The sequence below is a fragment of the Ornithorhynchus anatinus genome, chromosome 11 (assembly GCF_004115215.2).
Source record: "Ornithorhynchus anatinus isolate Pmale09 chromosome 11, mOrnAna1.pri.v4, whole genome shotgun sequence".
Taxonomy (NCBI): Eukaryota; Metazoa; Chordata; class Mammalia; order Monotremata; family Ornithorhynchidae; genus Ornithorhynchus; species Ornithorhynchus anatinus.
Genome location: NC_041738.1, coordinates 55711358 through 55738688, shown reverse-complemented (window position 1 = coordinate 55738688; position 27331 = coordinate 55711358). Strand labels below are relative to the sequence as shown.

Sequence of the window (27331 nt, the reverse complement as noted above, 5' to 3'; positions counted from 1 at the left end):
GCTTACTACGCTCCAGGGACTGTAGTAAGCGCTGGGATAGACAAACTAATCGAGTTGGACACTGTAAGCCTGATTCTAGACTGTAAGCTCGTTGCGGGCCGGGACTGTCTCTCTTTATGGCTGAATTTTACTTTCCAAGTGCTTAATACAGTGCTCCGCACACGGTAAACGCTCAATAAATACTATCGAATGAATGACACAGTCCCCGTCCCCCAGGGGGCTTACAGACTTTATCCCCATTTTATAAGCTATTATCAGTGAGCTTCTGGCTTTTCCTCCTGTTCCTTCTCTTTGGAACTACCTTACACCTGCCAGTCTCTCCCATTAAACTGTAAGCTCCTTGAAGGCAGGGACTGTTTTCAATTTCTATTATTTACGCATTTAAATGAGCTTCTATTAATTAATTTATATTAATGTCTGTCCTTCACCCTCCTTCTAGAGTGAAAGCTCCTCGTGAGAGGGAAATGTATCTACCCGCTCTGTTATTTTGTACTCTCCTAAGTGCTTAGTCTCCTCTCAGGTTCGCACCTGGAGAGTTTCCAGTCCTCCACCAGTCTCGGCTACGGGAGGGAGAGTCAAGCAGAGCCCACCCATTCCATTACTGGCTTGGCCAGTGGCTAGCCAGTGGCCATCTGCTACAAATCAAAACTCACCCGTGCCGGGCAGCAGCGGCACGGGAGAGAGTCGAGGGCGGAGACTCGGGTTTACTGCGCGGAAGGCGGCAATAGCAAATCACTTCCGTATTTTTACCAAGAAAACTCTATGGATCCACTACCAGAACGATTGCAGATGGAGAGCGGGGCGTTCTGGGAGAGATGTGTTCGTGGCGTTGTCACGGGTCGGAAACGAATCGACGGCATAAGGCAAGTGCTTAGCACGGTGCTCTACCCGCAGTAAGTGCTCGACGAGAAGCAGCGTGGTCTAACGGATAGAGCACGGGCCTGGGAGTCGGAAGACCTGGGTTCTAATCCCGGCTCCCCGGACAAACCTCTCTCAGAACGCCCCGTTCTCTATCTGAAGTCATTTTGGTAAAAATATGGAAGTATTTTGCCACTTCCCGTGCGAAACTCGAGTCTCCGTCCTCGACCCTCTCCCGTGCCGCTGCTGCCCAGCATGGGGGAGTTGATGATGTTGGTATTTGTTAAGTGCTTACTATGTGCCGAGCACTGTTCTAAGTGCTGGGGTAGACACAGGGGAATCAGGTTGTCCCACGTGGGGCTCACAGTCTTAATCCCCATTTTTACAGACGAGGTCACTGAGGCACCGAGAAGTTAAGTGACTCGCCCAAAGTCACACAGCTGACAAGTGGCCGAGCCGGGATTCGAACCCATGACCTCTGACTCCAAAGCCCGTGCTCTTTCCACTGAGCCACGCTGCTTCTCACTTCATTCATTCAAATGCTTTTAATTGAGCACTGTGTACAGAACACTGTACTACTACTATTACTAATAATGTTGGTATCTGTTAAGCGCTTACTATGTGCAGAGCACTGTTCTAAGCGCTGGGGTAGATACAGGGTGATCGGGTTGTCCCACGTGGGGCTCACAGTTTTAATCCCCATTTTACAGATGAGGTCACTGAGGCACAGAGAAGTGACTTGCCCACAGCTGACAAGTGGCAGAGCCGGCATTCGAACCCATGACCTCCGACTCCCAAGCCCGTGCTCTTTCCACTGAACCACGCTGCTTCTTTAAGCGCTTGGGAGAGTTCGATAGGACAACAAACAGACACATTCCCTGCCCACAGCGAGCTTACAGGCTAGAATCCACTCACAGTTCACTTCCCTGTAGCCTGACGGCAATCTAGAAATATCTGCCAAATGGACGCGCCTGCCCAGGTAGGGGGCAGGAATTAAAACTGCTGTTAAGCAAGCCTAGCTCATGGTCCAGTAAACAGTCACAGTGACTACAAAAAGCCTGCAGCCATAACTGCAGACACATCTAAAGAGGAAAATAGAGAAGAGGAGAAAAAAAAAAATACCTAGGAAACAGCAAGGGGGTGTCAAGTTCCTACTTTACTAACCTCAAATCTGCACGAGTGCTAATTATAAATACAACTCCTACAATCTTAAAAAAAAAAAGACCAGTCACATTAATTACAACAAAAGAGGAACCTTAAAAGTGATCAGTAAGTGAAATCTCACTCCAAGACCCTTTAAAATAATTAGATTCTCCTGCTCCCTGAATCTTAGGAGCGAATACTAATCTTAGAAGGGCAGAACTGTAATAATAATATTAGCTATTAACAGCAACCTCCCCGCCCTCAAACACACACACAACCGACAACTGCCCCTGATTCACAGACCTTCTCATCCCCACACACTTTTGCAATTTCCACCCCTAGACCGCACATACGCGCACGAACACACACACTCTATCCCCCCCACCCTCCCAACACACATGGGCTACTACTGCTACTAATAATAAACATTATGGTATTTGTTAAGCCCTTACTACGCGTCAAGCACTGTTCTAAGCGCTGGGGTAGATACAAGGTTATCAGGTTGTCCCACGTAGGGTTCCCAGTCTTAATCCCCATTTTACAGATGAGGTAACGGAGGCACAGAGAAGTGTAGTGACTTGCCTAAGGTCACACAGCAGATTAGTGGCAGAGCCGGGGTTAGAACCCACGTCCTCTGACTCCCAAGCGCATGTTCTTGCCACTGGGATATGCTGCCTCTGTAGGGCTACTGCTCCGATTCACAGACGCGCTTGTCCTTGCACACTCATTGAATTTCCACCCTTAGACACACATACGCACATAAACACAGATTACACATATACACACGCAAATTACAAAAGTACATACTACACATACACACGAACTGCCTCTGATTTATATACCCACTCATCCTTACACATTGGTGTAATTTAATAAGAACGTTGGTATTTGTTAAGCGCTTACTATGTGCAGAGCACTCTTCTAAGCGCTGGGGTAGATACAGGGGAATCAGATTGTCCCACGTGAGGCTCACAGTTAATCCCCATTTTACTAATAATAATGTTGGTATTTGTTAAGCGCTTACTATGTGCAGAGCACTGTTTTAAGCGCTGGGGTAGACACAGGGGAATCAGGTTGTCCCACGTGGGGCTCACGGTCTTCATCCCCATTTTACAGATGAGGTAACTGAGGCACCGAGAAGTGAAGTGACTTGCCCACAGTCACACAGCTGCCAAGTGGAAGAGCTGGGATTCGAACTCATGACCTCTGACTCCAAGGCCCGTGCTCTTTCCACTGAGCCACGCAGCTTCTCAGATGAGGTAACTGAGGCACAGAGAAGTGAAGTGACTCGCCCACAGTCACACAGCTGACAAGTGGCAGAGCCGGGAGCCGAACCCATGACCTCTGACTCCGAAGCCCAGGCTCTTTCCACTGAGCCACGCTGCTTAGTGCACAAAAAAGACATACAGTAGCTGCCCCTGATTCACAGATCCACTCAGCCTCACACACCTGTGCATTTTGCACCCCTAGGCGCGCACAGTCGATCAGACCGTAAGCCCTTCAAAGGGCAGGGACCGTCTCTATCCGTTACCGATTCGTGCATTCCAAGCGCTCTGCACATAGTGAGCGCTCAATAAATACTATCGAATGAATGAACACAGTCACCTTTCGGGGTCGCCCCTGGAGTTTCCAGAATTGTACCCGTCTCGACTACGGGAGGGAAAGTCAAGCAGAGGCCTACCCATTCCATTCCTGGCCTGGCCAGTGGATAGTGAGTGGAAGGTCATCTGCGACAGGTCAAAACTCACCTATGCTGGGCAGCAGCGGCTTGGAAGAGAGTCGAGGGCACCGACTCAGGTTTACTGAGCGGAAGGAGGCAGTGGCAAACCGCTTCCATAGTTTGACCGAGAAAACTCTATGGATCCACTGCCAGATCCATTACAGATGGAGGTGGCGTTCTGGGAGAGATGTGTCCATGGCGTCGCTATGGGTCGGACATGACTCGACAGCACAGGACAACAGCAAGGCGTGCGCACACGTACGACACACGACACACACAGGTAACGTCCACTGATTCATAGATCCGCTCATCCTCACACATTTGTGTAATTCCCACCCCTAGGCACTCATATACAGCAGCGCGGCTCAGTGGAAAGAGCCTGGGCTTCGGGGTCAGAGGTCATGAGTTCGACTCCCGGCTCTGCCACTTGGCAGCTGTGTGACTGTGGGCGAGTCACTTCACTTCTCTGTGCCTCAGTTCCCTCATCTGTAAAATACGGGTTAAAAGTGTGTGAGCCCCACGTGGGACAACCTGATGACGCTGTATCTCCCCCAGCGCTTAGAACAGTGCTCGGCACCTAGTAAGCGCTTAACGAATACCAACATTATTATTACATATACACACATACACATATATATAATATACATATGTACCTGCCTCTGATTTCACTCTTGAGCAATTTCCACCCATAGGCACACACACATTCATTTATTTAATAGTATTGATTCAATAGTATTTATTGAGCGCTTACTATGCGCAGAGCTCTGCACTAAGTGCTTGGAATGTACAATTTGGCAGCAGATAGACAAACCCTGCCCATTGACGGGCTTACAGTGTCTCTCACACACACACACACACACACTCTCGCTCTCTCTCTCTCTCTCTCTCTCTCTCTCTCTCTCCCTCTCTCTCTCTCTCTATAAATATCTCACTCGAGGCAGGGCAGGGAGAAGAGGTAGTGTGGGTCAGACGTATAGACCCCTGGTTGTGGTAGGGAGAAGGAGAAAGCAGCTTCAGAAACAGTCACTTTAATGGAAGAAATGGGCAAAGGGGAAGCTTGCCGATAACATGAAAACAGGGCCAACTTTCGACCCCAGTACGGTGCCGGAGTTTCTGCCGAACGCATCCAGCAACGAAAAGACCTGTGCTCTAATCCTGCTTCCACACACCTGTCTGCTGTCTGATCTTGGGCAAATCACTTCACTTCTCTAGGCCTCAGTTACCTCATCTGTAAAATGGGGGTTAAAACTGTGAGCCTCATGTGGGACAGGGACTGTGTCTGTGTCCAACCTGATTAGCTTGTATCTACCCCAGTACTTGGTACAGTACCGGCACGTAGTAAGCACTTGACAAATGTCATAAAAAACCCAGACACCCACCCACCACGATTAACTCCAACCTCTCAGGAATTCTGACAGCCGGGTAAGTACCCGTGGCTTTCCTTCCGAGCACCGTGGAGACGGCAGATGCTCGTACCAACACAGAGTTCTTCATTCATTATGATATTTCAAAACTCGAAACCTTAGGAGACAAAGGCTCGAGGAGACGGATGCCCCGCTGCAAACTGTCAGATTGCAGAAGGTGAAAGACTGCCACACTGATGACAATTTTCCTCCGTCAAAGAAGCCAGGAATCAATCCAGCAAAAAGGATATTAAATGAATACATAAAAATACCTATATAAGGAACACCTACTGTCATACCCTCTGACTACACTTGAGTCGTGCCCAGGCAGGGATGGTTTTGTCTAGAATTATAAGATTCCTGGAAAGGATCATTGTATCCGTGTCTCCGGACGTCAGGGTCGTCCTGTCGAAAGCAACCGACCCAGTGCTCGGACTGGTTAATCAATCGATCGGTCATTGGTATTTATTGAGCGTTTACAGTGTGCAGAACACTGTACTAAGTAGGTGGGAGAATATAACAGAGTTGGTAGACAGTAAATTCTCTGCCCACAAGGAGTTTACGGTCTAGAGGGGGAGACGGATATTAAAATAAAGTAGAGATACGTATATAAATGCTATGGGGTTGAGGTTGGGTGAATAAAGGGTAAAAACCCAAGTGCAAGGGTGACACGGAAGGGAGAAGGAGAAGAGAAAATGAGGGCTTAGTCAGGGAAGGCCTCTTGGAGGAGATGGGCCTTCAATAACGCTTTGAAGGTGGGGAGAGCGGCGGTCTGTCGAATATGAAGGGGCAGGGAGTTCCCGGCCAGAGGCAGGATGCTATTGATGCCTGTCTACTTGTTCTGCTGTCTTTTTTCCCGCTTCCAGACTGTGAGCCCCTTGCTGGGGAGGGATTGTCTCCACCTGTTGCCGAATTGTACTTTTCAAATGCTTACTACAGTGCTCCGCACATAGTAAGCGCTCAACAAATACGACTGAATGAATGAATGAATGTGGGCAACGGGTCGGCGGTGAGATTGACGAGATTGAGGTTCAGCGAGTAGGTTGATGTAAGAGGAGCCAACTAAAGCTGAAGTAGGAAATCAGTGTGGTAAGAGAGGAGTGGGACAAGGTGACTGAGTACTTGACCAGTTAATCAATAGTGTTGTGGTGGGGATCATGTCTACTTACTCAAAGAGACCCTCCCAAGCTTTTGGTACAGAGCTCTGCACACAGACGGCGCTCAGTAAATACCACCAATAGATTGTGATTGATTGGCTGACCTTACTGAGTAAGCGTTCCCCCTAAATGTAAGCTCCTTGTGGGCACGGTTCGTGTCTACCAGTGAAGCGGCGTGTGGTCCAGTGGATAGAGCACGGGCCCGGGAGCCAGAGGACCGAGGTTCTAATCCTAGCTCCGGCCCTTGTCTGTCGTGTGACCTTGAGCAAGTCAATTTAACTCTTCTCTGTGCCTCAGTTCCCTCATCTGCAAAATGGGGCTTCAATACCCGCTCTCCCTCCGACTTAGGCCGTGAACCCCATGTGGGACCTGATTTTCTTATATCAATTAATGGTATGTATTGAGCGTTTACTGTGTGCAGAGCATTATACTAAGCCCTGGGGAGAGTACAATGTAACAGATGTAATAGACACGTTCCCTGCCCACAACTATCGCAGTGCTTAGTACAGCACGTGGTAAATGCTTAACAAAACCCACGATTGTTATTATTATTGCTATTATTACCCATTCTTTGGTATTGTACCTCCCAAGATTTTAGTACAGTGCTCTGCACACAGTAAGTGCTCAATAAATTATTATGATAATTGCTATAAATATCACTGATCGATTGATTGATCTCTCCCTGTGTGAGGAGGGAAATAACATTTATTAAGCGTTTCCTATGCACCGAAGCCCTCCGCTGACAGAAGCGATCTGTGCACTGGCCACGTTCCACAACATCTGAGACAAGGAGAGCAGGCATTTTACGGAAGAGCAAACTGAGGTTCAGAGAGGTTAAGTGACTTGTCCAAGCTCCCACAGCACGTCTGAGCTGGGATTAGAACCCAGGACGTCTGGTTCCCAGTCCTGGGATCTTTGCAAGGCTGTGCTGCAGACATGTAGGAGACAGAAAAGATGGTCTCGGCGAGAGCATCTAGTAAAGGAGGATATTTAAAAAATTTAGCAGGTGGGGAGGTCGGGGGGAAATAACGCTTCTGTCATAGAGGAGGTTGGGGGGAAACAATGCTTCTGTCAGAAACGTCTGACCGACGCGCTTGACATTAACCTCTTCCCCACTGTAGGAGCCTCTTGGGTCCCAGAAACATTTCCCCTTACCATGGTGGTGGTGGAGGGGGGCGGCGGGATGGGGGTGGAGAGGGTCTTACCAAGGACTGTGATGGTGGTATAGATTTCCTGGGGGGGGTCCGTGTACAGCTGGCAGAAGTACTTTCCTTCGTCGGACACGGAGACGTTGGTCAACGACACTCGCAGTTCGCTGTTGGAGAAATTCACCAGCTGAAATCGGCTGTCCTTGAGCGCTGGGGTGGGGGAGGGGGAGGGGAAAGACAGCGTGAGTGACGGCGTGGGGCGACGGCAGACGGGAGCCCTCCCTCCCCAGGCTGTGCCAAGCCGGATGCCCGCGACGGGTGGGAGATGCCCTGTCTTCGGTTCCCCGTGGTCGGGCTGCTCTAGACTGTAAGCTCGCTGAGGGCAGGGAATGGGTCTGCCGACTCTGATATACCGCCCCTTCTCCCGAGCGCTCTGCAGACAGTAAGCGCTCGAGAAATACGATCGATCAATGGATTGATTGCTCCTATCATTTCCCACTGGGTCACCGTGAACTGTGGCACGGGAGAATATTCATTTTGGCTGGGTGATGCCCCTGCCTTCCCCAAGGGACCACTTCCACCACGGCCGACATTTCCCACGGGTCCCGTCTCAGCCCGGGACGCCGGGCTCCCCTACCAGCGGGCAGGCGGGCGCAAAGGAAAAGGGGACAGGGCTCTAAGATTACTGACCGCGCGTGGTTTCCTAGCCTGGCATCAGATGGGAAGGGGCATCAGTAGGAAATCGGACTCACAGGCAAGAGTCGGATGTGTTCTATTTCCCTTAAGTATTTTCTGCTCAAGGCCTTGTGTTCATTTTGGCCCACCTGTTCTTACTGTATCCGGACAATTAGTGAAATTAAGAAAAAGATATTCCCCCGAAATATTTCCCCCATTTCTTTCCTGAGGCTCCCGGCTCCAATCCGAGCCCCCTACTGCGGTGAGGTTCGGAGTAGCTGGAAGGCAGATGATGGGGGAAATGGGTGAGGACTGATGAGAAGTGAGGTTGACACTGTGGCAAACAGACCCCGGTCCCTTCTTTTTTCTATGGTATTTGTTAAAGGCTTATTACGTGCCAGGCACTATACTAAGCCCTGGGGTAGATAGAAGCTAATCATGTTGGACACAGTCCATGTCTCAAGTGGGGCTCAAAGTCCCCCATTTAACAGATGAGGGAACTGAGTTGTAGGAGAAGTGAAGTGACTTGTCCAAGGTCACACAGCGACAAGGGGCTGAGTTGGGTTTACAACCCAGGTCCCCTGACTTCCAGGCTCACTGGAGCCAATACTCAGCAGGTTGCAATCGCCACCAGAGTAACTCATCTGTAAAATTGGGATTAAGACTGTGAGTCCCACTCGGGACATCCTGATTACCTTGTATCTATCCTACCCTAGCGCATAGAACAGTGCTGGGCACATAGTAAGCGCTTAACAAATGCCATCATCATCATCCATCATCAAATGCCCTTCGTGCTCTAGCCTGTCCCGGAGTATGGACTTCCACCACTTCAATGACCCATGATCTGGTGGTGATGATTAGAGGAAAGAGCACAGCCTAGGGAGTCAGAAGGACCTGGGTTCTGATCCCGGCTCTGCCACTTGCCTGTTGTTGGACCTTGAGCAAGTCACTTTATTTTTTTAATGGCATTTAATAATAATGATAATAATAATGTTGGCATTTGTTAAGCGCTTACTATGTGCAGAGCACTGTTCTAAGCGCTGGGGTAGATACAGGGTAATCAGGTTGTCCCGCGTGAGGCTCACAGTTAATCCCCATTTTACAGATGAGGTAACTGAGGCACAGAGAAGTTAAGTGACTCGCCCACAGTCGCACAGCTGACAAGTGGCAGATCTGGGATTCGAACCCATGACCTCTGACTCCCAAGCCCGGGCTCTTTCCACTGAGCCACGCTGCTTCTCTGAGTCATGCTGCTTCTCACTTCCTAAGTGCTTACTAAGTACCAAGCACTGAAATGAGCACCAGGGTAGATACAAGCTAACCAAATTGGACACAATCCATTTCCCACATGGGGCTCAGTGTAGCAATTCCCATTTTACAGATGAGGTATCAGAGGCACAGAGAAGTGAAGTGAGTTGCCCAAGGTCACACAGCAGACAAGCACCGAAGCCGGGTTTAGAACACAGGTCTTTCTGATTCCCAGGTCCACGCTCTATCCACTAGGCCATGCTGCATCTTCTTCTCTGTGCCCCCGTTTCCTTTTCAATCAAATGGGGATTCAATCCCTGTTCTCCCTCCCACTTAGACTGTGAGCCCCACATGGGACTGTGTCACACCTGTGACCTCGGGAAAGTCATTTCACTCCTCTGTGCCTCGGTTACCTCATCTGTAAAATGGGGACGGCTACAGTGAGCCCCATGTGGGACTTAGATTGTGTCCAACCTGTGACCTTGGGCAAGTCATTTCCCTTCCTCTGTGCCTCAGTTACCTCATCTGTAAAATGGGGACGGCTACGGTGAGCCCCATGTGGGACAAGGATTGTGTCCAATTTGTGACCTTGGGCAAGTCACTTCACTTCTCTGGGCCTCAGTTACCTCATTTGTAAAATGGGGATTGCCACTGTGAGCTCCACGTGGGACATGAATTGTGTCCAATTTATGACCTTGGACAAGTCATTTCACTTCTCTGTGCCTCAGTTACCTCATCTGTAAAATGGGGAGTGAGACTGGGAACCAGAGGTGGGACAGGGACTGGAGTATCTTCTATCTATCCTAGTGCTTACTGCAGTGCCTGGCGCATGGTAACTGCTTAACAAATGCCACAGTTATTATTATTGTTAGCGTCCTGCACACAGTAAGCACCGATGACTACGACTGATTAATAAATACCACAGTTATGACGGTGATTTGTCCCTGTGGCACTGGATTTAGAAGGCCTTCAGCTGGGAAACGGACAGACCACACCGCAGCTCCGAAGTTGCGGCGACGGGCAGATCTCGGCGTTGTCTTTAGGAGAGCGGCCTGGAGCGAAAGCTTCAATCTTCGAGCCAAACAGATTACCTTTCAGAGGGGCTCTAGTTTCCCGGCTCTGCCCTCCCCGACTTGTTTGTGTCGGCTACGGATTTGGCACTCGATTGCAATTCACCTTGAATGACTACAATCAATTCCCTGGCCAAGTAAGACTGTCTTACTTTAAAAAGGACCATCACGCTTTCTATTAAGTAGAAAGATTATGATTGCCTGCCTCATCCACCCTGTGAAGAATCGACTAAACTTTAAGCGCCGAACGTTAAATTAAGAAAAGGAGGGCTCGGCCGTCTCTCTGTCAAGGGGAGAAGTAGGTGGCGAGAAGCGACGCGGTCTAGCGGATAGAACGCGGGCCAGGGCGTCGGAGGACCTGGGTTCTACTCCCTGCTCTGCCCCTTGTCTGCTGTGTGATCTTGGGCAAGTCACTTTCCTTCTCCAGGCCTCAGTTCCCTCCTCTGTAAAATGGGGATTACGACAGGGAGCCCCACGTGGGATATGGACTGTGTCCAAACTGCTTAACTTGTATCCACCCCAGCGCTTAGTACAGTGCCGGGCGCATAGTAAGCTCTTAACAAATACCAACTAGAAAAAAGGGCGGGAGGAACCAAACTCTCTCAACTGTATTTACTGAGCGCTTCCCGTATGCAGGCAGTGTACTACGCACTTGGGACAACATAATAGAGTTGGCAGACACATTCCCTGCCTACAGTTTACAGTCAAGACCGGGAGACAGACGTTAATATAAATGAATAAATTACGGATAGACACATGATTCCTGCTCTGCCACTTCTGCTGTGTGACTTCAGGCACGTCACTTTACCTTTTCTGTGCCTCAGTTACCTCATCTGTAAAATGGGGACTGAGATTGTGAGGCTCATGTGGGACAGGGACTGTGCCCAACCCAATTTTCTTGTACCCACCCCAGCGTTCATTCCGGTGCCTGGAACATAATAAGCACTCCACAAATACCATTATAATAATTATTATTATTCTTATTACGTGCTGTTGGGTTGAGGAAGGGATGAGTAAAGGGTCCGAATCCAAGTGCAAAGGTGATGCAGAAGGGAGAGGGAGAAGAGATGATGACAGCTTAATTAGGGAAGGCCTCTTGGAGGAGATGTGCTTTTAATTACGGTAACGAGACGGAGGGGACAGGAGCTTACGCCTGAAGTCTCTGAAATAAATGGTCTGTCGGTTGGGGTTGAGGAGCTGAATCACGGAGTCGTCGCTGTCCTTGACTCGGCAACTTATGGTGGCGACTTCTCCCTCCACCACCGTCACGTCTTCTGTGACTAAATTCTGTCCATCACCTGGAGAGCCAGAAACAACAACAAAAAAAACCAGGAAAAACTGCTTAAGACAATCAATCAATCCATCGGAGAAGCAGCGTGGCTTAATGGAAAGAGCATAATAATAATAAAAAAGGTACATATTGAAAATGTGCAGAGCACTGTACTATGCACTTGGGAGAGTACTATAAAACAGAATCAGTATAAATGCTCCCTGTCGATAGGAGCTAGAGGTGGAGACAGAAATGACCACCAAAAAACAGGTGATGGGATTCGATTTAAATGCCCGGGATGGATTGCGGTGCTTCTGAAATTCATCCCGGGTGGGCAGAGAGCACTGTTCTTCCTCAAAGCGTCAAGCCTAAAATGATCACCATCCCTCTCCCTGATTTTTATGCCAATATTTTCAGGGTCTGGCAGCCTCATGGTGAAGCAGAAAGGGGCAGGTGGTTTGGGCCCCTTTTTCCACATGGAAGAAAGATGCAGGGGGGTGAAACAGCTGGGTAGTGAGGGCGCTCTGTATACAACTGATGTCCAACAGATACTACTGAATGGGTGACTCCCGTTGCCTAATCTCTCCCTCTTTTTTCTACGGACTATTCTTCCATTTGAATCCACCGGTCTCCCCCACTAGACCATAAGCAACCTGGCCAAGTGGAAAGAGCCCGGAGCTGGGAGTCAGAGGACCTGGGTTCGAATCCCGGTCGCGCCAATTTCCTGGTGTGTTACCTCAGGCAAGTCACTTCACTTGACTGTGCCTCAGGTTCCTCAGCTGTAAAATGAGGATTTGATGCCTGCTCTCCCTGGGAATGTGTCTACCAACTCTTGTTTTGCACCGAAACAAGGCAAAGGCGGGTCCTTCCTCCTTCCCTGGGCCCGTCTGAGCAGAAGGCAGATTAACAGAAATATAAATGGGACGGAGGAGGAAGCTGTGTGATACTAATAATAACGATAACGGTTTTTGTTATGTGCTTAGTCTGTACCAGGCCCTGAACTAAGTGCTAAGGTGGGTACAGGCAAACGAATTGGACAAAGACCCTGTCCCATGAAGGGCTCACAGCCTCAATCCTCATTTTTCAAATGAGGTGACTAAGGCACAGAGAAGTGAAGTGACTTGCCCAAGGTCACAGAGCAGACGAGTGGTGGAGCCAGAATTAGAACCCATGACCTTCTGACTCCCAGGCCCTTGCTCTATCCGCTTCGTCATGCCGAGACGGGACGACCGGATGGAGGCTGCGGAGGGGCCAGGAAAGGTTCAGAATCCCATGAACGGCCCGGGGGCCGAAAGCCCCCAAGCCCACTGGGCGTGTAGGGGGTGGAACGGAAAACCGGCTCCCGCTGGCGCCGGAGCGAGCCCTCGGCCGCCGTAGAGCGCCGACGGAGACCGACAGCCATCGGGAAAACGGAGGTGGGCCGAGCTTCTCCTCGGAGGGCCCGGGACCCGTCTGGAATGCGGGCGGCTGCCGGGAGAGCCCCAAACTCCCGACCTGAGAAAGGGAGGGGGGCGGGGGATCGCTGCCAATCAGCAAGTCTTTTCGAGGCGCTAAAATCCCACGGGGCCGGTCAGAGTTGGGATGTATTTTTCACACAGACACACAAAAAGGACAATAAAGCCCATTGCTTCTGGGTAACCCAATCTACCTGGAAAATTAAGGACAAATTGAATGGCCAGACTCGAATGCTGTCACCGCCTTAAGACCCAAGAATGGCTTGGAGAGGCCTGGAATACAAAACCCGAGGGGCGAAGGAGGAGGGTTTGTTGCAAAAGGAAGTGAGATTAGCAATCCAAATGAGAACTCGGTTTCTCCAAAACGCAGGCGGGGGAGGTGCCCTGCAGCTGGCATCTCTCCCTCCCACACAAAGCAAAGGAACATGGGGTGGGACGGCTATCTCTCCCCAACAGGAGAGTTGAATCACGACCGGCTCCAATTCAATTACGCTCTATCAGGATGCAGTTGCCAAAAATATCTCCGCACCTCAGTGCTGACGGGACCTGGTAACCAAAGTCCCCGGGCTGGGGACGGACAGACACGTCCCCCCCGACCCCCATCCCCCCGATCTCTGTTCGCTCGGACACGAAACAAACTCCAAATTTAAGAAGGGGTCACATTTCTGGAAAGGCAAGGTCAATTTTAAAGACCCTTGATCATTCATTCAATCGTAGTTATTGAGCGCCGACGGTGTGCAGAGCACTGTACTAAATGCTTGGGAGAGTACACTACAATAGACAGACATATTCTCTGCCCACAACGAGCTTACAGTCTAGAGTGTGTTGGGGCGCCTCGCGGGTTGCCGAGAAGAATCATTCTAGAAATTCAAGTCAATTAGCCAATCACATTTATTGAGCGCTTACTGTGTGTGGAGCACTGTACTAAGCACTTGGGAGCATCCAGTATAACAAATAACAGACACATTCCCTGCCCGCCATCAGCTTACAGTGTAGCCAGCCTAAATCTGAAGTGGAATTGTCATCATTAGGATGGTTTCAATCCACCCGTCACTAAGCCACCTTCAAATCCGGCCTTTCGGAGTGAGATTTCCTTGCAAATCAGCCTCGTGGCCGGGATCAGTGGTAAAGAGGACTCCTCCCGGGCAATAATGAAACGGCGAACTCTACCGTGGCATCTGCTTTTTCCAAGTGGCCACCAAATTGTTGGGTTCAACTGGTCAGCACCCCGATAACCCCAACTCTGTGCCTTCAGGAGACTCGGAAGCCTATTACACCACAGTACCGAGGCAAAGGAAGAGAAACGGGATGAAAATTCGGGAGGAACCTAAAGAGTCGGCCCATCCCGATTCCGGCCGCGTTTCTCCTCCACCTGGGTGTGCTGCTTTTGGCTTCTCCATTTGTTTGCTTGTTTCTCTGGTATCTTATATCAATTCCTCTCTGCCCCCAACTGCCGGGCTTGCTAATTACCCAGAGGATTTCTGCTCATCCACCTGATTTTCCTCTCAGCGCTGGCAGGGAGACAGGTGCGTTTAGTTCAGCCCTGGCCATATGGACTGCAGAACTGTTGCCGCCTGAGCCCTGGACGCAACGATCCTTTCTGTGCTGTGACTTATCGATTTCCCCTTGAAATAGAGATCATGACAATTAGGTGGCTACATGCACAACAGGATGTGCCGCAGAAGGATACAAACCAGCCGCTCCGATACCCCTCTGAAACAAACCATTTTCCCACCCTTTCCAGGTTTCGAAAGCTCAATTAACTGGCGTTTGGGCCGGGAAACAAAAATAGCCCTTCTTCTGTTCAAAATAAACCCAACGGTTCCAACGCCCCGTGTGTCTTAAGGAAGGCTGATAACAGTCAGTTCATTCTTCTCCACGGCTAACACGGTCTGACACACTCAGAAATGCTGAGCTGCTCACGGGAATGGGGTTCGGGGCACAAATTAAAATGCAATTTGCACTATTCCTCATGGAGGATGCTGGATCCCTCTAGACTGTAAGTTCAAGTGAACAGGGAACATGTCTACCAACTCTGTTACATTGTACTCTCCTGAGCATTTAGCATAGTGTTCCGCCCAGAGTAAGCACTCAATAGGCCCGCCCACAATAAGCACTAAATAAACACCATTTGATCGATTTTTTTATGGCATCTGTTAAGTGCTTACTATGAGCCAAGCACTGTACTAAGCGCTTGGGTGGTTACAAGCTAATCAGATAGGACAGAGTCCATGTCCCGCATGGGCTCACAGGCTTAATCCCTGTTTTACAGATGAGGGAACTGAGGTCCAGAGAAGTTCAGTGACTTGCCCAAGGTCCCACAGCAGACAAGTTGTGGAGCTGGGATTAGAACCCTATTTATTTTGTTAATGAATTGTACATCACCTTGATTCTATTTAGTTGCCATTGTTTTTACGAGATGTTCTACCCCTCGACTCTATTTATTGCCATTGTTCTCGTCTGTCCGTCTCCCCGGATTAGACTGTAAGCCCGTCAAACGGCAGGGACCGTCTCTATCTGTTGCCGACTTGTTCATTCCAAGCGCTTAGTACAGTGCTCTGCACATAGTAAGCGCTCAATAAATACTATTGAATGAACGAATGAATGAACCCGGATCCTTCAGACTCCCAGGCTTGTGCTCTACCCACTATTCCTTGCTTCTCAACTGATTGATCGATTGGGAAGGCCGACTAGGGACTGGGCCAAGGCGAGAGTGGGCATGGTGCACCACTGCAGGGGGAGCTGCAGACCCTGGGTGGTACCATTCCAAGCCAGTGAAAGGGGCTACTAACATGTTCTCTATAATAATAACGTTGGTATTTGTTAAGCGCTTACTATGTGCAGAGCACTGTTCTAAGCACTGGGGTAGATACAGGGTGGTCAGGTTGTCCCACGTGAGGCTCACAGTTAATCCCCATTCTACAGATGAGGTAACTGAGGCACAGAGAAGCTAAGTGACTTGCCCACAGTCACACAGCTGACAAGTGGCAGAGCCAGGAGTCGAACTCATGACCTCTGACTCCAAAGCCCAGGCTCTTTCCACTGAGCAGCTATCTGATTTCCTTGACCAATGACCATGACAGGTCAGCCAGTCTGGACAATTCAGCCTGGAAACTGAGGGCTAACTCACTTCCACTGTGCTTAACTCATCCAGGTGGGTTCTAGGGTCTGTCTTTCGGCTACTCCCAGGTGGGAAGGCGTCAAATACCCTTTAGGCTGTAAGCTCACTGTGGACAGGAAATGCATCTCTTCTACTGTTATATTTTACTCTTTAAAGTGCTCAGTAGAGTGCTCTGCACACTGTAAGTGCTCAATAAATAGAAAACTCGTCCTCTAAACTCTAGGCTACCAACTGCACTTTCCCAAGTGCTGAGTACGGCGCTTTGCATACATTAAGCACTCGATAAATATCATTGAATAAATACCACTGAGTCTTTCCTCGCTTCTCGAATCCCACCTAAACTTCGACGAGAAGAGAAAACCAGCTCACATTCCAGCTGAACTCTCCTTCTTTGGGTAACTCCTGATTTCTTCTCCTGCTTTTAATTCCTCAATTATGCACACCAAGGTGAAGGAGAAAGCACAGCTGGACATAAAACACCTGGCTTACTACTCCCTTCTTTCGTGAACACTCAACAATTTAGGCCCCGAAGGAACAGCTTTATTATCCCACTCTAGGGCCACTTGCTAAGCCCAAGAATTCTCCCCCAGGCAGCCTGGCTCTTAATAGCCAAACTGTCCATTTGAGCCAGAGGGGTCTCTCTGGTCAGGTCCATAATGAAAGGGAAGGTCAATCAGGGAATGGTATTTATTGAGGGCTTACTGTGCGCAGAATACTATACTGAGTGCTTGGGGAGAGTAGAGTATGAAACAGAATTGGTGGAGACATTCCATGCAAACAATGAGCTTACAATCTAGAGGGGGAGACGGACATTAATAGAACAGTTAACGGTATTTGTGTTCTCCAAAATCTGTAAATATTTTTCTGTTTGTCTCCATCATTAGAATGTAAGCCTCTTGTGGGCACGGAACATCTCACTCCATTCTGTACTTCCCCGGAGTCGAGGAGAGTGAATTGCACCAAATGGCACTCACGAAATACAGCAACTTCTGCTCCAGCTATTACTACTTCACAGCTCTGAACGAATCCTCCACCACCCCGACACAAAATGGCCACCCCTAAGGGAGCCCCGTGCCTTCTGGGATCCGGTTTTCTGCTCGCTCTCTCACACAGAAGGTGTCAGAAAAATAGAGAACTCCTCCGGAGAGTTGCTATTGGTCCCGGAGGGAAAAAAAAATCTTTCTGAGAAAGATTCTAGCCACATATGTTCCCCAAGTTCTAGCTAAACACAATGTTCGCCACAAATCATTAACAAAGCCATTAAGATTTGATTTCTATCTAAGCAATTATTGCCAGCATATTTTGTACATTTCCTTTAAGAGACTCAATCCTATCTTTCAATTCATTAAATTGTTCCCTGCGTTTACCGAGTTCTATATCAAATCAGAAACCTATTGGAATTAATAAGAATTACAGTAAAAGTAATTTAGAAATAAATTATTTGAAGTTCAAGCCACGAAAGCCTTTGATGATGGAATTTTGTCCCATTAAAATGCCCGAGCAATTTCTCCACTGGCCCAGCTCTCAGAGCAGTGAGGTAGGGGATGAGGAGAGAAGTTGAGGGGAGGATAGGGAAAGGAGCGGTGAGAGAGGGAGAGAAGGGGAAGAGAGAGGGAGAGAGTGAACGGGGTAGGAGAGGAGAGAGTTGGGAAAAATAAGGGGGAGAAGAGGAGGGACAGAGGGTGAGGGAGTGGAGAAAAGGAGGATAGCGAGGGGGAAAAGAAGGAAAATGATTGGGGGAAGGGGGAAAAGAGGGGAGGCAGAGGAGGAGAGAAGAGAATAAAGAGGAGAAAGGAAAGAGGTGGGGAACGAGACTGGGGAAGAAGGGGGAGAGGGAGAGAAAAAGAGAGAAAAAGAGCAGAGAGTGAGTGGAGAGAATAATAATAATGGTTTTGGTTACGTGTTTTCTATGTGCAAAGCCCTGTATTAAGCGCTGGGGTAGATACAAGATACTCAGGCCCCATAAGGGCTCACAGTCGTAGTAGGAGGGAGAACAGGTATTGAATCCCCATTTTGCAGATGAAAAAACTGAAGCCGGAGCAATGAAGTGACTTGTCCAAGGTCACACAGCGGGTAAGTGGCCTGGATTAGTACCCAAGTCCTCCGACTCCAAGGCCTGGGCTCATTACACTGGGCCCCGCCGTTTCTCAAGGGGAGAGCCACGGGAGAAAAAAGGTCCACATTTTTGTGAGCGACAGAGAGAAGCAAACACGAGAGTCCTAACTCCACTTCCTTCAGGTGAGGGTTAATGGGGGGCCTGGACCACAGAGAAGCAACTCCTCCGTTTCCCAAACAGCCAGGGCCAACCTGCACGTGTCCCTAAATATATATCGTGAATCAAAGGCATCCCATCTTCATGCTGTTTGCAAAGCTTCCCTTAACCCCGGTGACCCGGCTCCATGTTTCGTTGCCATCTAAAGCGCCTGGTGGACAGGGAGGCCGGAGTCATCTTGGTGAGGGAGAAAGAGTTGTTCTCTCTCTACCCCTCCCCATCCCCTGCAACCGGGCGGCCAAAAAACATAATTAATCTGAGCCGCCCAGATTACAAGCTTGGAGATAAAATCAAACCGACTCTGCCAAACAGCAATCTTTCATTGCTGCTTTCCACTAAGGGAGATACCTTCCCTCCTGACCTCCATCAAATTATTTCCATCACAGCATCGGCGGTGCCCGGCTATTTTTAAAAACAGTGGTGTGTCTAATTGAATTTCATTTGTCATATTCATCCCGCTCTCCCACTGTCAGGGAAATGGGTCAGAGTGTCACCTCTTTCCAGTGAGGGAATTACTGGAGAATAGCCGTGGTTTTCAGAGGCGACCCGTCTTGGTTTTAATCTCATCTTTAATAATCAGTGAAAGGCGCTGGACGAAAAAATTAGGAAGCACGAGGAAGAGAGAAATCTGTCTCTGCTGGCTATTTTTTCTTCTTCAATTAGAATTGTTGATTTTTCATGAATACAAAAACAAAAAAAAATATCATCTGACACAACATTAAGCTATTCATGAATATTCTGTATACACATGTCTTGTTTAGTTGACTAATGGCAAATTAGCACTTTCTATTTTAGTTTAAATACATACTATAGGTACGTTTGATTAGCATTCAATTCTGAACGCTGGTTACTATGCATACTTTGATTATGTAATTACATAATAGACTATAATGGCTCCTTTGGAGTCGTTACGATCTATACGGCAAACAGTTCCAGTTTGCGAGCGTCGGAACCCGCCTTCGCACGATAAGTCCCGAACAACTTAGCCGCTTTTCCGTCTCATCAGCTCAACGGGCATTTCCCCCGTTCATCCTTCCCGTCTTCCTGACACCAATTAAGCCCTATCGTGTCAAGCCGCATCCACTCTGGAGAAATCCCTTTTGTTTTCTTGGCATTCGGAAAAAGGACATTAATTTTAAGAGCCGAATTAAGCCGAGGGCCTGGCAAAAGAGAGCTGAAATTCCATCCTTCATCCGCCCTCTGAAAGGTCTGCAGGAAAGCCCATCGAGTTCATTAATCACCGCTCAGACAGTCACAAGGGGGTTAAGGACCAAGTTTCACCTTTCGCTCCCCGGCTTGCGTGCGGTGGGAACCGCCGGGAATATCGATCCTTGCGATGGGGCGTCCGGCTGAGGAGCCAACGGAGCCGCGGAGGAGGCGGTGCTGGGGGGAAGGGGCTCGCCCAGTGGGGACTGAGCCGAGGGCGGGAGGGAGGACCCTCCGAAGGACCGAAGCCGAGCTCCTCTCCCTCCGGGGCATGGACCGAGCGGGCCGATGTTCTGTGCCGGAAGCGATCGGTCGCTAAGAATAACGGTGTCGGTCTATATGATAACGATGGTTTTTGTGAAGCGCTTACTTATGTGTCAAAAACTGTTCTAACCGCTGGGGTACGTACAAGTTAATCAGTTTGGACACAGTCCCTGTCCCCCGTAGAGCTCAGTCTCAAACCCCATTTTCCATGCTGCTTCATGAGGTGTTTACTCTGTGCCAATAATAATGTTGGTATTTGTTAAGCGCTTACTATGTGCAGAGCACTCTTCTAAGCGCTGGGATAGATACAGGGTAATCAGGTTGTCCCACGTGAGGCTCACGGTCTTAATCCCCATTTTACAGATGAGGTAACTGAGGCGCAGAGAAGTGAAGTGACTTGCCCACAGTCACACAGCTGACAAGTGGCAGAGCCAGGATTCGAACCCATGACCAAACACTGTACTAAGCACTAGGGAAGGTATGTTATAAGCAGATTGGACACGCAATCCCTGTCCCGCTGTGTCGCTGTGGTCTCCTGGGGCTCCTGGTCTTATAAGGAGGAAGAACAGGTAACCTCCCCACCTGACCCCCTTTTACAGATGAGGAAACTGAGGGACAGCATGGCCTAGTGGAAAGGGCACAGGTCTGGGAGTCAGAGGGCCTCGGTTCTAATGCCTGCTCTGCTTTGGGCAAGTCACTTACCTTTTCTGTACCTGTTTCCTTACCTGTAAAATGGAGATTCAATCCCTGTTCTCCTTCCTACTTAGTCTGTGAGCCCCTTGTGGGACAGGGCCTGCATCTAATCTGATTAATTTGTATCTACCCCAGGGCCTAAAGCAGTGCTTGACACAGTGAGCATTTAAGAAATACCATTATCATCATCATTATCTGGGAATCCCACCTCGGGCACAGAGTAAAAAAAGGGGGCACCTGAGAGGGCCGTCTGAGCAGCACGATACCAGTGGGTTCAAGATCTCCCCCAAACCATCAAGTCTCTCGACACCAGCAGAAGGTTGAGCCACTGATAGCCGAAGTTCTCCCTGTCCATCCTGTGCATCTTCCTTGCACAGAAATGAAAGAGAAGATACAGAATCCCCTGGGAGGGATTGAAATGCTCAGCCGCCTGAAAAACTAGTTCTATAAAATGCCACTTGCTCTGTTGATGGACTTCTGGCGAGTTCAGCCTCTGACCTTCACCACCTTGTTCTTGAGATTCTGGCCACCTGAGACCACCCACAGAGTTGATTCCCCACAGCACTTATGTCCATACCTTACCCTCCACGCCTTCCCCTATCTTTTTTCTTTAACGGTATTTAAGCGCTTACTTGGTGCCAGGCACTCTACTTAGCGCTGGGGTAGATACAAGCTCATCAGGTTGGACACAGTCCCTGTTCCCTATAGGGCTCCCAGCCTTTAATCCCCATTTTAGAGATAACTGAGGCCCAGAGACGTGAAGTGACTTGCCCAAGATCGCGGCAGAGAAGCAGCGGAGCGGGGGTTAGAACCCAGGTCCTTCCAATTCCCAGGCTCGTGCTCTATCCATTAGGCTACCCTGCTTCTCTCTGCTTCTTAGAGAAGCAGCGTGGCTCAGTGGAAAGAGCCCGGGCTTGGGAGTCAGAGGTCTATGGCTTCGGATCCCGCCTCTGCCACCTGTCAGCTGTGTGACTGTGGCCGAGTCACTTCACTTCTCTGTGCCTCAGTTACCTCATCTGTAAAATGGGGATTAACTGTGAGCCTCACGTGGGACGACCTGATTACTCTGTATCTACCCCAGCGCTTGGAACAGTGTTCTGCACTTAGTAAGTGCTTAACAAGTACCAACATTATTTATCTATTTATTCTCTGTTCTACGGTGTTATGGGGGTCCGCTACCTCACAGTAGAGATGAGTACCCCACTCCCTCGAAGTCTATTCCTTCCCCAGGCAAGGGAGTGAGTATGCAGCTCTGGGGAAGGGTCATTGTCAGGCTGTTGGCCCCAGTTCTGACCAGCGTACAAGGCAGTGGTGCAGTAAGTCAGTCAGAGGTATTTTTTGAGTGTTTAATGTGTGCAGAACACTGTACTAAGTGCCTGGGACAGTGCAATATGATCACAAGTCGGAACATTCCCTGCCAACAATTAGTTTCAGTCTAGAGGGGGAGAGACCCAGCCTTCACCCACATCAGACAGAGAGTTCTTCCAACCACCTCTTCAACCTACTGAACAGTCAGTGGTATTTAGCAAGCGCTTACTATGTGCAGAACACTATATTCATTCATTCAATCGTTTTATTGAGGGCTTACTGTGTGCAGATCACTGTTCTAAGCACTTGGAAAGTACAATTCAGCAACAGATAGAGGCAATTCCTACCCAATAATGCATTCATTCATTCAGTAGTATTTATTGAGCGCTTACTATGCGCAGAGCACTGTACTAAGCGCTTGGAATGTACAATACGGCACCAGACAGAGAAAATCCCTGCCCACTGACAGGCTTACGGTCTAATCGGGGGAGACAGATGGACTATAATAATGATAATAATAATAATAATGAAAATACTTGTGGTATTTGTTAAGCGCTTACTATGTGCCAGGCACTGTACTGAGTGCCGGGGTGGATACAAGCAAATGGGGTTGGACACAGTCCCTATCCCATATGGGCTCACAGTCTCAATCCCCATTTTACAGATGAGGTAATCTAGGGACAGAGAAGTAAAATGACTTCCCCAAGGTCACACGGCAGCCAAGTGATGGAGCCAAGATTAGAACTTCTGACTCATTCATTCAAATGTATTATTGAGCACTTACTGTATGCAGAGCAGTGTACTAAGTGCTTGGGAAATTACAATATGGCAATAAAAAGAGACAATCCCTGCCCACAAGGAGCTTAGTCTAGAGGGGTGGAGACAGATATCAACACAAGTAAATAGACATCAATACAAATAAATAAAATTACAGATACATACATAAATGCTGTGGGGCGGGGAGACGGGAAGAGTAAAGGAAGCGAGTCAGAGCGACGCAGAAGGAAGTGGGAGATGAGGAAAGTGGGGCTTAATCTGGGACTAAGATTAAACCTGGGATTTAGACTCCCAGGCCCGTGGTTTATCCACTATGCCATGCTTCTTCAGTGGGTTGGGTAGAGAAGCGGCATGACCTAGTGAAAAGAGCACAGGCTCGGGAGCCAGACGTCATGGGTGCTAATTCTGACTCCGCCACTTGTCTGCTGTGTGACTTTGGGCAAGCCACTTCACTTCTCAGTGCCTCAGTTACCTCATCTGTAAAATGGGGATTAAGACCGTGAGCCCCGCGTGCGACAACCTGATTACCTTGTATCTACCCCAGAGCTTACAACGGTGCTTGGCTTTCATTGTACACACTGGAGTAGATTCTTCCTCTTTCCTTCAATTTTCTCTTGCCCTGGTTTTCGTCGAGCTCTCTGCCAAGACAAGCTCTGCTCATGTGCGTATACACTCACACACGCACGCTTCATGCCTAATATCCCCCCACTGCCCCTTTCTTTCCTTCCCCCTCCCCAGGTTCCCCCAACTCGGGGTCTCTCCTGCAAGCCGTGTTTCTGTATCTCTCTCCCAGCCCGAACACTCTACCAGCGAGGCACAAGTATTTCTCTTGTTCCTTTGTCCCCGGCTCTTAAGCAAGCAATTTAATAATGTTTGCCCTTTGGTGAGAAGCACCGTTATTAAACCTGGGTCACTTTATGCTCAGACTCGCTAAATGCTGGGTCCTTCTTCCCATTCGCCTCCGGGGTGTTAAAAGATTAACAATTTGTGTAAGATATTTAAAATCACAAGGCTTAAACATGCGACAATAATTACAATATGCAGCAAAACACGAGCAATGCCACTTGCGGCTTTAGAGACGACGGGAGCGGACCGTTTGGGTTTCAAAGCTTTAGAGAATCTCCAGAAAGAATCTAAGTGTGCTGTCTGGTTTCTCTCTTCTTCCTTTCAGAAGTGGCTTGAAAGACAACTTGCACATAAGCAGTGTAGCCTAATGGGTAAAGCCCGGGCCTGGGAGCCATGAGATTTAAGATCTAATTCCAGTTCTGCCATTTGCCTGTGTGACCATGGGCAAGTCACTTCACTGTGCCTCAGTTTCCTCAACTGTTAAACTGAGATTCAATATCTGTTCTCCCTCTTACTTAAACTGTGAATCCCTATAATAATAATTATGCTCTATCCACTAAACCAAGCTGCTTCCTCTACGAGGGACGGGGACTGTGTCTGGCCTGATTAACTTGTATCTACCCCAGCACTTAGAACTGTGTCCGACCTGATTAATTTATATCTACCCCAGCACTTAGAACTGTGCTTCACACATAGTAAGCACTTAACAAATACCATAAAAAAAAAGACAATTGGTCTTTTCCTTCCAAAGAGTTCACAGGGAGGATAATAAATGAAACTTGAGGCCTCACCAGTATCGTGAAATAAAGCCAAGGTTGTTCTCTGGGCACAGAGCCTTCTTAAAATCGGAGACCGGGGCCGTCGGCGGCATACAGCACCTTCTAATATGCGACACTGATAAAATCAGCCCTCCACCCGCTGCCTAAGTGCCGGGCCTGGTATTTAGAGAGAGTCTTCTGGGTTCTGCTGAAAGATCCTTCCTCTCTAAAGGCCGCAACTCCAACTGGAGACATTTACGGAGCCGGCTTCAAGGGCATTCATTAATACTGACAGTCGGGGGGAATCCAGTTCGACTGCCAGAACTGGTCTCTCTCTCGCTGCCTCTCCCCGGTCGCTTTTCGAGCCAACGAGAGCGAGCCTAAGCAGCCAGGGCGAGGGAGTAAAGAAACGTGCCAGCTGGAACACGGCCGAAAGGGGGTCTGGAGCGAAGATCCAGAGTGCGCACGGGACGGGGAAGGAGAGGCTCGGGGAGCGGGGAGGAGAGGACGGCTGTCAGGACTTCTAAAGCAGCTGCTTAGGGAAGCAGTGTGGCCTATTGGATAGAGCAATCCTGGGAGTCAGAAGGACCTGGGTTCCAATCCCAGCTCTGCCACCCGTCTGCTGCGTGACCTTGGGCAAGTCACTCCACTTCTCTGTTGCCTCAGTGACCTCATCTGTAAAAATGGGGATTAAGAAGGGGAGCCCCATGTGGGACAGGGACTGTGTCCAACCCGATCACCTTGTATTTAACCCAGCGCTTGGTACGGTGCCTGATACATAGTAGGCCCTTAACAAATACCACAATTATGAATTATTATTATTGTTGTTATTAAAAAGGTTTCTTAGCAGGGTGGCTCAGGGGACAGCTGGATCTTTCTGGGCATCACTGCCACGAAATGCTGCAGTGTTGCTGTTACACTTTCTTACCATGAAGCTGAGCACTCGCGGCCTACCATAAGGCAATTTCCCGGCGGGAACCCGGGTGTTGGCGACGATGACACTCTGGATGGGCCCCGCCGACTGTCAGTCAAGCCGCAGGCAGCCTTCCGTAAGCCGAGTCCGGCCCCTTCGAGCAGGAGCGCAAAGCATCCCATCTGGCTAGCTCTCTGAGTGGGCCTACTGGAAACGGAGGGGCCTAAACCGCCATCTTGAGGTGCTTGGGTTTGTGGGGAGCGAGGAAAATCAAGAAGCGAGGGGCCTCCTGCTCTCTCGCCCCTACTCTGAGGGTGAGGTTTGTCCTAGTCCTAGGCTGGCATTCTCCCACCCAACTGATTCCATCCAAGCGGCCACCACCTGTTCGTTCTCGCTCTCGAACACACACACACAAACTCACACTAGCCCTCTCTCTCTCGCTTTAGACTGTACACTCACTGTAGGCAGGAAATGTGCCTGTTTATTGTTATATTGTCCTCTCTCAAGTGCTTAGTTCATTGCTCTGCACACAGTAAGCACTCAATAAATGAGATTGACTGACTTTCTCTCTCTCTCTGTCAGCTCCTTGAAAACGTGAATCATTTCTACCAATTCTGTTGGTAGACACTTGCAAGACAAGGTACGTCCACGGGCACCTGAGCATCTGTTCCGGGAATGTCCATTCTAGTGGTTCTAGTGGCAGGAGCGGGCTCCCTTGCCCACCGAGGCCTCCGACGGCGGTGGAGCAGAAGAGCTTATCCAGACAAGCTGCTTCAATTACACGGCTCTGGCTCAGGGGAAGCAGGTAGCGGGTAGCGGGATAAAGAATCTGTCTCTATTTCCTGCCGCCGAACACGGCTGACCTGCAGGGAGACACTGGGCTCTAGTCCTCATCTGCTTGTGGAAAAAGCGCTTAGTACACTCCCTGGAATATAGTAAATGTTGGAGAAGCAGTGTGGCCTAGTGGAGAAAGCACGGGGCTGGGAGCCAGAAGGTCCTGGGCTCTAATACCGGCTCCGCCGCTTATCCGCCGTGTGACCCTGGGCAAGTCACTTCGCTTCTCTGTGCCTCGGTTACCTCATCTGTAAAATGGGGATTAGGAATGTTAGCCCCATGTGGGACATGGACTGTGTCTGACCTTGTATCTGCCCTAGCGCTTAGTACAGTGCTTGGCACATAGCAAGCACTTAACAAATACCATTAAAAAACCCCCCAAAATAAAACCTTTCCCCTGGAGCCAAAACCCAGCAACGGCCCTCAACCTTCTTTTTCTTTTTTCCAATGATACTGGTTAAGTGCTTACTCTGTGCCAGGCACCTTACCAAGCACTGGGATAGATACAAGCTAATCAGGACTGTCTCAGAGGGGGTTCACAGTCCCAATCCCCCTTTTATGGATGAGGTAACTGAGGAACAGTGGAGTGACTTGCCCGACGTCACACAGCAGACAAGTGGCAGAGCTGAGAAGAGAACCAGGTCCTTCTGACTCCCAGGAACACGCTCTATCCACCAGGCCATGCTGCTGCTCACCTATTTGTCTACAACCGAGAGATACCCCCTACCCGGGGCCTTGGACACCAAGGCAGCGGGGGCAATGGATTCCGGTTCGGTTTCCACCTACTGCAGTCATTTCCACCCATTTTGTTCCAGCTCAGAGGATGGGCCGACACGCAGGAAAGCAAGGAAGCCAAGACTCAGGGGAGGCACTCCAAACGCCACCATCTCCAGTTGCCAAGAGCCCACGCTAGCAGACACTACCTGCCCCAGTGGACACAACCCACCCAGCCCCAGGTGCCCGGCCCTTCCCCTGAAAACCACAGCTTCCCCTGCAAATAGTATTTGTTAAACCCTTACTACGTGCCAGACACTGTACAAAGCGTTGAGGTAAATTTAAGATAGGTTGGACACATTACATGCCCTCCATGGGGTTCCCAGTCTTAATCTCCATTTTAAAGAGGTGCTAACTGAAGCCCAGAGAAGTGAAGTGACTTGCCCGAGGTAACAAAACGGACAAGAGGCAGAGTCGGA

The 27331-nt window shown here is 49.4% G+C and overlaps 1 protein-coding gene across 5 annotated transcripts in view; it reads right to left on the bottom strand.

Moving 5' to 3' along the window:
• Positions 1-27331, bottom strand: part of CADM1 (cell adhesion molecule 1) — a 334381-nt gene that overhangs the window by 57804 nt on the left and 249246 nt on the right. For all 5 annotated transcript variants that reach the window (XM_029074757.2, XM_039913615.1, XM_039913616.1 and 2 more), the window contains exons 2-3: positions 11574-11720; positions 7487-7639 (exon numbers count right to left, since the gene is read on the bottom strand). In XM_029074757.2, coding sequence (XP_028930590.1) covers positions 7487-7639; positions 11574-11720 — 300 coding nt within the window. The remainder of the gene's footprint in view (positions 1-7486; positions 7640-11573; positions 11721-27331) is intronic.